The sequence below is a fragment of the Calypte anna genome, chromosome 20 (assembly GCF_003957555.1).
Source record: "Calypte anna isolate BGI_N300 chromosome 20, bCalAnn1_v1.p, whole genome shotgun sequence".
Classification (NCBI taxonomy): domain Eukaryota; kingdom Metazoa; phylum Chordata; class Aves; order Apodiformes; family Trochilidae; genus Calypte; species Calypte anna.
Window position 1 is genome coordinate 1,746,606 of NC_044265.1, and position 13,164 is coordinate 1,759,769.

The following is a 13,164-nucleotide window of genomic DNA, read 5'->3' on the forward strand; positions in this document are numbered from 1 at the left end:
GAGCAGTGATCTGTGTGTGCAGCTCTTGTCCATGTTGATCGTGGAGGTGTCATGGGGCTGATTTTACAGGACATTTCTCACATGGAGGCTGATTTTACAGGCCAGTTCTCACAGCAGCACTTCCCCAGTGCCTTGCTGACATTGTCTTTCCTTCTGAACCTGCCATGCTGCCAGTGGCTCTTTTTATGTATTTTAAATAGAGTTGAAATGTATTATCATTAATACATTTTGTAATTAATACATATCACAATACATGACATGTCTTATCATGTCTGGAGTTCATTTTTACTTGGCACTGAATTTATGCTGCTAGAATGGTTTTGTGACTTCCAGACCATGCTGTACCTTAATCTGCCTGTGATGAGTAAATTGGAGAAATCCTTTGTTACACTGTTGTTTTGCAAGCTGTTAAGGATCAATCTACAATAAATCCTTTATACATTGAATGTTTTAATACCTTTATGGAAAGCAGCTTGTTTTAGCTGCTGTTTTTCTTTTGGAAATACTCGTTGTCTTTTGTAAACCAGAAGTTTTAAATAATAGGTATCAGTATTGGTGATCAAGGGTGGTTGTAAGGTGGGGGAGAGGGGAGAAGAGGGAGGTGATAAGAAATGAGTAATTTTTAGAATTTCTTGGACTGTTGGAAAATAGAAAAATTTGAGTCTTGCAACAAATGCAAATAATACTCTGTCACAGTAAAGATTAATTGCTGCAGTTCCAAAAGCTAAATTTGTGTGTCTGAACAGACAGAAGTGTGTGTGGTCTATGAGAAAGTGGTGAAACATGAGAGCTGTTTCTGACATGTTGGCTTCAATCCTCGAGCTGAATGAGTGTTCTTTGAGTGCATACCCAGGCAAAGAGGGAAAGCTATTAATAAAAATACTAAAACCTCAAGTTCTTTCAGTTCAATTACACCAAAGTGTGTGTCCTTAGCCTGGGATCAGAGCCTTTGTGCCCTGGTGTCTAACCAGGGGAACCTTTGGCTGTGTGCATGGTAAGTGGTGCTGCTGGGGCTGTGTGTGAAGCCCTTGGGGGTGAGCTGGTGTCTGCTTCCCAGGTGATGAAATAGCAAGAAGATGTTGCAGGGTTTTTTGGATGCTCAGAACACAGAAGCTTAAGAGAGAGCCTTGCAGGCTTCTGCTGAAAGAGAAGCAGAAGGGAGGTTGTGTTAGGCATGGGGCTCTTGTAGGCACAAGTGCTGACTGAGGGCATTGGCAAAGCTCTCAGGATTGCTCCTCTTGGAGGAGGGGAACAGGGGCTTTGTGGAGAGAGATGGAGGTAAAAATCAATTAATTGATTTCAAGTAAACAAAGTATTTTGTAGGAAAAGAGATGCAGTTACTATAGCAAAATAGTTTACAATGGAGACTGGAAGTAAGTTCCAGAATTCTTGCTTTAGGGAGGAAAAGAGAATATTTGAGCCAATGGTTAACATCATTAAACCCCACTTGAAAGCAGCTGGTAACTGAAGTTGGGGTTAGTTTTCCCAGTAGCAAAGGAATTCCACCATTATTTTTTTCTATTTTCAGTAAATATGTATGTGTGTGTTTAGGGATGAAAATATATTAAGCTTTTGATCTTTTTAATCTGTTCAGATGCAGGCATGTTTCAGAGAGACTTGCACATGTCCCACTAAGTGCACAGCAGGATAACTTGAGTGAAGGTTAAGTTAGAGGCTAAGCAGATCTCCAGGCTTGACTGAAATGGATGTTGTCTCTGAACAGACCTGTTCCTTGCTTTTGCTGCTGAGATACCCAGACTAGTCTGTGATCAGGAGTTTCTGCTCTATTATTCAAGGAATGAGTCGAAACTGGAGAGCACCATGCAGTATATTTGGAAAGCTGTGAAGTGGAAAAAAAAAAACAAAAAACACCTTTGTGTGGGCTTTTCAAGGATGTCTGTAGGTAGCAATGCATAAACAACTGCTGGCTGAGGTTTAGACTGATGTTTTTAGATTAAACACAAATCTTTTATCTGAATCTGTCAAGGATCTGTCCCTCTGCTTTCCATAGTGGTCTGTAGCTGTTAAACCAGCTTTACTGGTTTCCCCCTGTTAGAGGAACAGTTCCACTCAGGTGGCTCCAAACCACCAGCCTGGCTGTCCTTTCTGGTGTCCTGATTGTCACATGCATCAGCTGATGCCCTGACATCTCTGGGTGGAGTAGGAAGATGCAGTAGGAAAGGATCCCTTGGGGCTTGTATCTTCCCAGTGGTTCAGCAGAATATCTGGGCTGTGTTTCAAGGGAAATACCATGCTATTTCTGGGTCCGAAACAGTAGGATGAGACAGCATTCTGGGTGTTAGTGTACTCAAAGATAAATCCTTGAAATAGTGGAGTATGAAATGAAATGTACAAAACCAAAATGTAATTTCATTGCTGCTGGTTTGAAGAAGAGTTTCAGACAGCAGATGGGAGGTGGCTGGGTTTGAGGACTTGTGTCACTTAACCTCATAGCTTCGTTGTGTGGTTCAACAGTTCCCATCTCAAACTTTTAGCTTTTCCTTAGCTCTGTCTTTGTAACATAGAATATCTGTGTACAGCTGTGTTCTGCATGCAGCTTGAGACCTTCAGCAATGGTTTCCTCCCAGGAAGGGACTGCTGCTCTCTGGGGATGCTAAAACTTTTCGGGTGCTAGTTCTTTGAAGTTAACTTCACACCTGATCCTTTTTGCTCAAGTTGGTACAGAAACCCCTGTTGTAGCAGAGGAAAATAAAGGAGAAATGTTGGCCTGGGAGCCAAGGCTGGCTGTCCTGATCTTCCCTGGTGTCATACAAACATGTACAGGTGTCTGTAGGGCTGAGTAGGTGTAAGCTGGTCTGGTGGAATGGTACATGTAGGTAAAGAAACAGCTGGTTGGACTTGAGATTTCAGGAGTGTATTTATTAAAGGGAATGGTTTCTTTGTGCCTCTTATTTGGGGTTGAAGGCAACTGAAGTGGGCTGACCAGACTACTTCAAACTAGCCTCTGAAACCACTCCAGTGTTAAAGCAGATGGTGATTACCATAGTAGAAAGCTGAACTCTGATCCCTTTGCCTAAAGCTTTGGTGATTCTGAGTGCTGGTTTTGTCCTGCTGCCATGGCAGTCATCCCAGTGCCAGGCAGTGTGTTGGGTGACACTGGTGACATCTGTGCGGGGTGGTTTGCAGGCTGGGAGGTCTGAGGGGCTGAATGTTGCCTCATACAACCTCATCTTTATTGTGATTAATACTTACACACGGCAAGTATGAGGGAGCCAAGTGGATACTTGGATACTGGAAAGAGCAAACCATTATTTCCTTATTATTTTGAACTCTGAAGGAGCTTCTCTGTAAATCGCTCACGTTTCAAGTACTTGTTGGAGCTCTCGAGCTGCCCACACTCAGATGTTGAGATGCTTGAAGGCTTCTCTGCTAAACTCAGTTTTGAGACTCACAGCTGTTCTTTGAAGGGAAGTAGGAACATAATAAACTTCAGTTACCACCTTATTACCAGATGATTTACAGTTTTCTTTTTTCTGAAGGCAGCTGCCCTCGGGAATGGGTCTCGGCGGCCCAGCATGCGGGGGGCCGGGCCGGGTCGGGTTTGTTGCCCCGGGGAGCTGCGGGGCGGTGCGGTCCGATCCGGCGCTGAGCTCCGGTACTCGTGTGGTCATGAAGTGGCGGTGGGGACACTCTTCCCCGGGCCGCGTCCGTGGGGCGAGGGAGGGAAGGGCGGATGGGAAGGAGAGTGTGAGGGAGGCGGCGGGGAGCGGGCTGAGGCGCCGCGGGGCCGCGCTGAGGGGACGGGGCTCCCACCCCCCAACACCTCCGGCGGTGTCGGCGCTGAGGGCGGCTCCGAGCGGCCCCGGCAGCACCTGAGGAGCCGGGGAGGGTCCCTGGGTCTGACCCTGTGCTCTGCCCGCAGATGGCCGGGTGCGTGTCCAGGGTGGAGCTGTCGGTGTCCTGCCGGAGCCTCCTCGACAAGGACCTGGGCTCCAAGTCGGATCCTCTCTGCGTGCTGCTGCAGGACACGGGCGGCGGGCAGTGGGCTGAGGTGAGGGGGTGCGGACACCCCGGGCTGCTCTGTTGCCATCCCCTGGTTTTCCAAGCGCTTCCTCCGTAACTCAGCTGTGCACTGCCTGCACTCACACTGTTGGGAGTTTTAGCTTCATCTGTTTCATTAATTACTCATAGGGTTGAATAGAGTTGAATCGGGGCATTCCTTTGCCTGCCGCACTCCCTGTCCTCTGTCCTTGACCCCAGAGCAGGCAGTACAGTGTGGTGTTTCAGCAGCCTTTCTCCACCTAATTTTTAGAATTTTCCCATAGAGTAACATTCATTACCCAATGCAGTTTCCTCTCTTGCCAAGACATCTGTCAGCAGTGGTTTGTCACAAAGCAGGGGCTGTGTGTAGCCTGAGCATGGTCCCACAGAGCCCCAGGGGTGCAGATGAAAAGTTGTGGGGGGAAACCGTGGATTTGACCCAACTTGAACGGTTTTGCCTCTGTGTTTGTGCAGCTGGATCGCACGGAGAGGATCAAGAACTGCCAAGACCCTGAATTCTGCAAGAAACTGGTTGTGGACTACTACTTTGAGAAAGTGCAGAAGCTGAAATTCGGCATATATGATATTGATAACAAGTCCTTTGATTTAAGTGATGATGACTACCTGGGAGGGATCGAGTGCACACTGGGACAGGTATGGGCAGAGTTGTCTTGAGTGAACTACAGAATAGCAGCAGGTGTTTGCTTTATTGTGAAAAATGGGGTGAAAGACTGCTTTATCAAGGGCTTCAGCACATTAGAGTTGTAAAACATCTTGTTGAACAGGTTGCTTTGCATTACTGTCATTTGTAGTTAGAAAATCATTGTGTCAGTCACAGAGTGGAAGTCAGAAATACCCCTGGTTTGCAATTAATTGCTTAACTTCTGAGGTGCTTTCAGCATCGAGTGCAGTCTTGGGAGTAAGGAAGGCAAAGTGGTCATTAGGCAGGAAGTTTGGGGAAATAAAGCTGTTTGAGACTGTGTTTTCATTTCCTGAGGAGGGGTTTGTATAAGCTAGGTAGGAGAGAAAAAACAGGGTTCCTGTTACTAAAGAAAGACTTGATAAATTAAAGCATTTTTAAATTAGTTTTTGGTCTACCTGTGATGAAAATGCCTCTTGTGTCTCAGGCTTAGTAAAACAGGACTCTAAAGTTGAATTTAGAGACTTGTTAGTGGGTACTGTTTTGTGAACAGTGAGAGAAGATAATTTTCAAACTGTTCAGCCATTCAGGAGCACAAACTCTGGTGGCTGTTGCTGTTGGAAATGCATTTAAAGTTCTTTTTATATCTTTTAGGAGAGTCCTGCTTCTGAAGAGTAATCTTTTGCTATTTTTCTAACTTGATATTTGTATTGTTTGTCTTTTATCCTTAGGTTGTGTCCAGCTCAGTGTTCACCCGACCTCTAGAACTGAAGCAGGGGAAGCCAGCAGGAAAAGGCACCATCACGGTGAATAAGGCTTCTCTGTTGAAAAAGTAGTTTCTCATTCTTTCATACCTTGTCTGGGGACAAAGTAACATTTCTGGTTTTCTGCCAGTATATCTTCAGGTGCTACATATGCACAGGAAAGATAGATATTTGTAACTACAAATTTCACAGACAAACAGTGAGCAAAACTCTGTGGGGTTTCTTGTTTAAGTGGTTTTTTTTGTTTGTTTTGTTTTTGTTTTTTTAAATTTCTGTGGCACAGATTTCTGCAGAAGAGATTAAAGATACCAGGGTTGTATACTTAGAAGTTGAAGCTCAAAACTTGGACAAAAAGGTACTGATATTTTAAAATTATATTGCATGTTTCTGCCAGGAGTCTCTCTGCATTAGACATTGGACTAAGCTAGGTAATCCATGCATGGAGAAAGTCTCACTGTCTTTTGTTACTTACTGGGAAGTAAACTGGAGACATAATGTGTTGAAAACCACAATGCCAAACCATAAACTCAGATGCCAAGTTTAGTTTTTGCAGGATTCTTTTAGCTTTGGAATATTCTGTCTATTAATACAGTGCAGTTATGTAATTGTCTCCAATGACTATTGCAGCTGTGAACCAAGCTCTTTGGAAAGTTAGTAAGGAGGAAAAAGTGGAAATTTAAGTGTGCTGCCTTAATGCTATTTTAAACCAAAGGCCAATCCAGGGATTTTGTGACCACACTGCTCAATCAGCAAAATTATATGATTCATAGAGGCAAAAGTGGTCTGAGGACACAGTCTTGGAACCAGAGGTTTTAAATTCTGGTGACTTTGAAATTACAGCAGTTTAAAAGAGAAAAGTAAAACGAGAGGAGAAAAAAAGAGCATTGTTTGATTGAATTTGTGCTTTATTTGAAGGATTGTGTTCTGATTAGACAGCTCTTCTCATCTGACTAAAACACAGGAGGCTGATTTCTTCTGTTGGGCTTTTGTCTGCAGGATTTCCTAGGTAAATCAGATCCATTTTTGGAGTTTCACAAGCAGAGTGATGCTGGAACGTGGCAGCTGGTGTACAGGTCAGAGGTACTGTTTCTAGGCTGGTGGTTTTCTTGAGTTGATCAGACAGCTCAGTCCTAGCAAAAGCAGGAGTCCTGGTCTTGCTTTACACCAGTTCTGCAATTAAAGTTACCTCATATCCTGAAAAAGGGACTCTGCTCACTGACCTGGCAGAAAATTGTTATTTGCTGCCTGGTGTCTGGGTTAAGCTGTCTCAGTGAAGAGCCCAACCATACACCACGTGTGGCAGGACTGTCCTCCCTTACAGAGGGGATGAGCTGTTAGTTTAGCTTGGCTCTCAAGTTTACCCTGAACTTTAATTTGTTACACAGCTTTTGCTTGGCCATCCCTGCAGGTCAGGGCTGTAGTGACTGAGCTGTTCTTAGAGAACCTTTGTGTTATGTTTTTTTCTGACTTGCATGCTGCATCCCTTACATGACTTTGTGCTGTCATTTTTTTAAGGTGATTAAGAACAACTTAAACCCATGCTGGAGGAAGTTCAGTGTTCCCTTACAGACCTTCTGTGGTGGAGATTTTAATAAACCAATCAAGGTACAGCCTTCAGAAATTCTCCCTATTTGTCATTTTAAGTAATCTAATCATGACTGGTGTTAACTATGGGTTATCAGGCTGTCAAGTCACATATAAAATTTTAGATTGCCTTTCTCAAATGGTAGTGTGGCAGATAAGTTATTACATGGCTATTAAATGTGGAATCTGTGTTAGAACATAATGAGTTGTCCAATTGAGAAGTCAGAAATGCAGAAGTGACACACTTCCTAATGAGCAGTCATAAGAGGAATTATAAGTGGTACTTTCACTATTTTGGCCAGGGTTTCATGTTGAGTTTTAGTGGGTTTTGGCTTGTTTCTTTTTTTTTTGGGGGGGGCTTTGTTTGGTTTGTGTCCTGGGTTTTTTTAGTTTGTTTGGGGTTTTTTTGGTTTTTTTGTTTTGTTTTCAAATGATGTCTTTCTAGCAGTGTTTCAATTTAACTGAGAAGCTTGTACATGTTGGGCAAGCTTGAGTGGTTTTAGGATAGTGACACAGAGAGGACCTTAATGCATCTGTCAGATTCATCCCTAGCTGGATGAATCCCTAGCTTGTCCCAGCTTTCATTCAGCCTGTTCCAACTAGAAATTTGGTGCTTTTGTAAGTGATGATTAATTGTCTCTAGTCCTGGCTTCTGGAGGTAGTAGCACAACAATTAGATCATTTCATAGAATAGAACCAACTTTTACTAAGTTTCTACAAAAGAAAATCTGATAGCAAATTGTTAATTTCTGTTGCAAGTAATGGATTGATAATGTAAAAACATGTAAATCCATGGGTAGTTCTGTGCACAGTACACACTCTGCATATTCAACTCCTAAACATTTTCCATTTGCAGGATTTTCCTGCCTCATCCTCTCTGTGAAGAAAAATCTCATGCTGGAAGTTTGAGCTGAAAGGTTCAGCAAAATGCATGTGTGCTAATATTTTGATTTGTGTAGCATGGCAGGTCCAGAGAATCACTGAGAGGATTAACCTGGAAATAGGTGTTCAGGGCTGCTGGGCTTGCCAGGCTGTGGCCATGTGGTGTTCTTGAGCTTTTATTGTTGGGGAATCAGCAGTGTCAGGGCAGAAAAGTCCTCTCAGTCCAAAAGTGAGAAGCAGATGTGGAAAGGAGATGGCAGATAAATGCATATTATGCAAAACTGACCTGGTTAACACATGATGTTACACAAGGCTGTGTTTGCTGTAGTCCAGATGAGTCTTTGTTGGGTTTTTTTCAGAGGCTTTCTGTGCTTTGGAATTCACTTTGGAATGTCCTGCTTCTTAAAAAGGAGAGATTTTTTGCTTGTAGTTCATTTCAGCCAAAGTTCTTGATGCATGTGCAAACTTAAATCTGTGAAGTTTCACAATGCAGCTGTGAGGAACTGTTCTTGTATTGACAGCTTAGGGCTAACCTACTAACAGGGTACTCAGGGAGGGGAATCTGGGCTGACAGGCAGGAATTTCCTGAGCAGCACCAAGGAACATAACATTGCCCTGGTGTTCCATTTGGTTCATCTAGTATTTGCTGCTCTGAACTTTGTGTTTGAGGCTTCCAAAACTTTCCATAGGAACTGTTACTCCTGAAACACAGGCAGGCAGGGAACTCCTTGGAAACAGCCATTTGATGTGTCTCCTAAACATCAGCTTTGCCAGCAGTGTATGAGGATTATGTGCTAAAAAAGTGCCTGAAGGGAAATCTTTTCATCAAATTAACAATGCTAATGACTGTTTTGGCAATTCTTTCTTCATTGTGATGCAGGGTGATGTTCTCCTTGTTCTTTATTAAGAACAGCTCAGATTAGTGACACAACCTTGACATCTTCCTGATGGCTTTGTTAAAAATAAGGGCAAATGAAAGTCTTGTCTCTCCCCCATAGTTATTTAAATAGAAATAGCAAATATGAAATTGTGGGTGTTGGTATTGGGACTGAAGCTGCCAGTCCATGTTTTTAATGGTATGTACTTCAAGGCAAATCCATTTTCTGTGAATTTTGGCAGTTTCTGTTGATGAAAGGGGCCATTTACCTGCTGACTGTATTCCAAGGCTCAGTGAATCCTGGATAGCTCATTTGCAAAGCAACAGCTCATCAGTAAATAACTACAGAACTAGGGTAGGCACTGGCAGGATTTTGTTTGCAGCAGCACCATGCTTTGGGCTACATGCAGTGAATCTTTGCCAGTTTTAGAAAACCCTTGCAAGAAGAAGGTTGTTTTAAGCTGTATCATGCTGTGAATTAAACCCCAAACCAGTCCTAAATACAATAAGTTGGTGTGGCTGAGAAGGGGAGTGGCAGCAAGCAGGAGAGGAGGAGCATGGAGGTGGCAGCTGCTGGGATCTCTGCAGCTCCCCAGGTGTGTTGGGGTGAGGGACATCCTGCACTAGGAGTCTGTACCCTGGTTCTGCATGAGAGCCACCTCACTGGCCTCTTTGCCATAATCAGATTGCTTTGGGGGGATATTTATAAAGGGAGAGGAGGAGTTTAGGTGGGAGTGTGGGAGTTCCTTCGTAGTGGAGTGTTCAGGGGAAAGGTGATGGGTTGGGAAGGATAAAGGAGGAGAAGGGGGGCACAATCTCTTGTTTTCCCTTTTTAGGTGATCTTGTTTTCTCATTAAGAGACTGTAGGGTGACCCAGTGGGTGGCTAGGTTAGGACATTATTCACCCTGGCTTTCTGTCTCCCACTCCTAGCAGTGGAAGATCCCCAGTGGATCAAAGTAGACCTAGAAGAACTTTGTCTGAAATTCAGATATCCACTCATTGAACTTGACAACATTATTGGGGTGTTTTTCCATGAGTTCCTCTTGTCCCTATGTCCTGGGAAGAAAGCTGTCACTTGTCACTTGTGATTTGTATTGGAGGAACAGTTTCTTGATTCCTGAAGGCAGAGCTTGGAAAGAAGAGAGCTTTGGAGTCTGTGCAGCATGGGAATTTCCACAGGGGAGGAAGCAGCTGCTCACAAACTGTTCCTTGATGGACTGCTTCTGGAATTACTTGTGTCCTGCCATCCTGTGTGTTGTGCATGTTATAAATTGATTTTGTGGGGAGCTGTTCACAATGTGCATCTGTGTTTGCTCTAAGCCATAGTTATTAGCATATTTTTATTTTAAATGCCTTGCTCTTTTGCACTATCTATTTCTGACACTTTCATGCTGATTTAAACATGACTGGTCATTAATTAAGTATTTATAATTTGATTGGTGTGGGATGCAGTGAAAGGCAGACTTAGTGCTCTGTGGAAATTGCAGTTTCTTTGTAAACTGATGCTATTGCTGGGCAGAAGAAAAGACTGCTCAGCAAGTGCTTAGATAACAAGCTTTTAATTGCTTCTTCCCATTACCCCAGTTACATATCTTGTCCAGAATGATCTTTATGAATGATTTATACATCTGGGCTGTGAAACCTTGGGGGTTTTTGTGGGGTTTTGGTAGGTTTTTGGTTTTTTTTTAATCTCTTGAGTTTAAGCTTTTAATTAAAATTTTCAGTGTGTCTTTAAATGGAGTAGCAACTGAGCAGTCCAGTGAGGCTGGTGAAGGGTCCAGAGAGCAAAGCCTGTGAGGACAGGCTGAGGAAGGGGGGATTGGTGCTGGAACTGCTGCCCAGGGAGGTGGTGGAGTCACCATCCCTGGAGGGTTTCAAACACTGTGCAGATGGGGCACTCCAGGACATGCTCTGCTGGGCATGGGGGGGATTTTCTGGGGGGGATGGTTGGACTTGGTGATCTTAGAGGTCTGTTCCAATAGGGAGAATTCTGTGGCCTCCCTTTTTCTGAGCTTCACTCTGGGGTTGTCTCTCACCATCAGGTTTCAGCTGGTGACAGGGGTGACAGCAGCAGTTCAAGTGTGGCAGGGGAGCCCCCAGCACCCTTGCAGAGCTGGTGCAAGCAGAGGTCAGGTGTGGAGCAGGTGCTGCTCTCCCTGGTACAAGCTGGGTGCCCACTTCTGTCTCTGCCCTTCCAGGTGCAGTGTGCAGATCACGACAGTGATGGATCTCACGACTTGATTGGCACTTTTGAGACCAATCTGACTCAGCTGCAGGGAGCAGGGGATGGCACTCAGGTGAGCTTTCTCATTCCCCCCAGACTCAGTTCCTCAGGCAATCTTTCACAAACCCTTTCTGATACTGACCTCAGAGATATATTTTTTAATTGTTACTTCCTGTAACAATTTACAACTACTTTGGCTGCTATCTGGTGACTTAAAATGGATGCTTTTGCTGCCAGCACTGGACAGAACATAAGGAAAAACCTCAGAAAAAGCCTCTCTCCTCTGCAACATAACTGACATTCTGCAGGCAGTGATGGAACAATGTCCTTGTATCAGAGGGGAGAAAAAAAGTGGAGAAAAAAAGATCTTTGGGTAACTCTTCAGTACGTGGCCCTGCTGTAAAATGCAGGTATTTTGAAACTTGCTTCTTGCATGCTTGCTTTCCATAGGTGGAATTTGAATGCATTCATCCTGAAAAAAAACAAAAGAAAAAGAGCTACAAGAACTCTGGCATAATTAGGATAAAATCCTGCAAGGTAGGAAGATTTCTGTTGGGTTGGGCTTTTTTTATTTCCTGACTGTAATGAAATCTGTTGTGATGGGGAGGAGGTGTGAAGCTGTCTGTCTGTTCCTCTAGATAGAGACAGAATATTCCTTCCTGGACTATGTCATGGGGGGCTGCCAGATCAACTTCACGGTGAGTTGTGTCCCCATCTTGGTGTCTGACAGGGCAAGAGCACTGAAGCTGTGACTGACACTTTCATTTGCAGTGTGAGTGGCTGCAAATGCAGTGTGAATTTGCAGTGCTGAAGGCTGCAGAAAAAAAAAAATCACTATTACCATTTTCACTTTCCATGACCTCGCAGCAACTTTGATGGAATCAGCTTTCCCTGAACTTATCCTGAGAAATGGGCTCAGTCTGGCTCTGTAGGGATTCCTGCTGCTTAAACATGCACATGCCCCAGGGGGAGAAGGAGTGCAGGCTTTGTTTGCCTGTGCCTGGGAGAAAGGGGGCTCTGTGGGCCTGGTCCCTGTTTCTGGGTAGGGTTTGTTCTCATTTGCTGCATCAGTGATTTGGTGTCATCATCCTGACTGACCAGGTGGGTGTAGACTTCACTGGCTCCAACGGAGACCCCAGGTCACCAGATTCTCTTCACTACATCAGCCCTGATGGGATAAATGAATACCTGGTTGCCATCTGGAGTGTGGGAAGTGTGGTCCAGGATTATGACACGTATGTAATGATCTGAACTGCTCTATCCACCCATCAAGAAGGTGTCAGAGGGCACCTCAGTGATCAAGGCTAATGTAGCATTTCAGTGGCTGAGGTGCTGCCTTTCCTTGGGAGATCCCTTCAAGGAGCAGTTGTAGTTCCTCCTGCTCCCGTCACTGCCAGGGAGGGCAGTGACAGTCCTTTGTCATTTGGTGTATTTGCTTGATTTGTCCCTCCAGGTCTGCCCTTTTCTGGCCCTGGGGTACTGTAAGGCCACTGTAGCTGGTATCTGACCCTTTGTGGTGCATTTCAGACATGAATGCCCCATGTGATCTGGGGGAACATGTTTGCCAGCTCTGTCCTTTAGCCAGGCTGTGGTTGGATTGGCTTTGGTCTTGCTACTTCAGAATCTCCTGAGAGTCCCATGGGGTGCTGCACTGAAAAGTTCTGAAGCTATCAGCCCTTGTGTCACTGGTGGCAGGAACTGAACCTTGGTCTCCAGTTGCTTTCTTGGAATAAACCAGAATAGTGACTTATTAAAGAGTTGCTCTTCCTCATTTCTTGTTGTTGCCCTTTCTCTCCAGGGACAAGCTGTTTCCTGCATTTGGGTTTGGAGCTCAGGTTCCTCCTAGCTGGCAGGTAGGGACTTCCCAATGCTGTGCAGTTGCTGTGTCCCTGTCTGCATTCCCTGACTGTTTGCAATGTCCCCTTTTCTAGGTGTCTCATGAGTTTCCTTTGAACTTCAACCCCAGCAACCCTTATTGTCAAGGTGAGGACACCCCTTTATTAAGATTTTGCTGTGAGGGACAGATTTTGGAGTGTTGTATTTCTTTTCTAACTGGTGAAAACCAGATGTAGCACTAAGACATGCAACAAACTTGATTTATTCTCACCTGGGTACTGACAGAAGTGGATGCAGACTTCTGTGCAGTCAACATAAGCTCCAGTGATAGGGTCTACATTTAATTTGTTGGGA

The 13,164-nt window shown here is 44.5% G+C and overlaps 1 protein-coding gene across 3 annotated transcripts in view; it reads left to right on the forward strand.

The window, feature by feature from the left end:
• The window catches only part of CPNE1 (copine 1), a 52,538-nt gene that overhangs the window by 23,223 nt on the left and 16,151 nt on the right, over positions 1-13,164 (forward strand). For all 3 annotated transcript variants that reach the window (XM_030463238.1, XM_030463240.1, XM_030463239.1), the window contains 12 exons: positions 3,884-4,012; positions 4,477-4,656; positions 5,374-5,448; positions 5,690-5,761; positions 6,403-6,486; positions 6,922-7,011; positions 10,949-11,047; positions 11,425-11,511; positions 11,613-11,672; positions 12,076-12,209; positions 12,773-12,827; positions 12,906-12,957. In XM_030463238.1, coding sequence (XP_030319098.1) covers positions 3,884-4,012; positions 4,477-4,656; positions 5,374-5,448; positions 5,690-5,761; positions 6,403-6,486; positions 6,922-7,011; positions 10,949-11,047; positions 11,425-11,511; positions 11,613-11,672; positions 12,076-12,209; positions 12,773-12,827; positions 12,906-12,957 — 1,117 coding nt within the window. The remainder of the gene's footprint in view (positions 1-3,883; positions 4,013-4,476; positions 4,657-5,373; positions 5,449-5,689; positions 5,762-6,402; positions 6,487-6,921; positions 7,012-10,948; positions 11,048-11,424; positions 11,512-11,612; positions 11,673-12,075; positions 12,210-12,772; positions 12,828-12,905; positions 12,958-13,164) is intronic.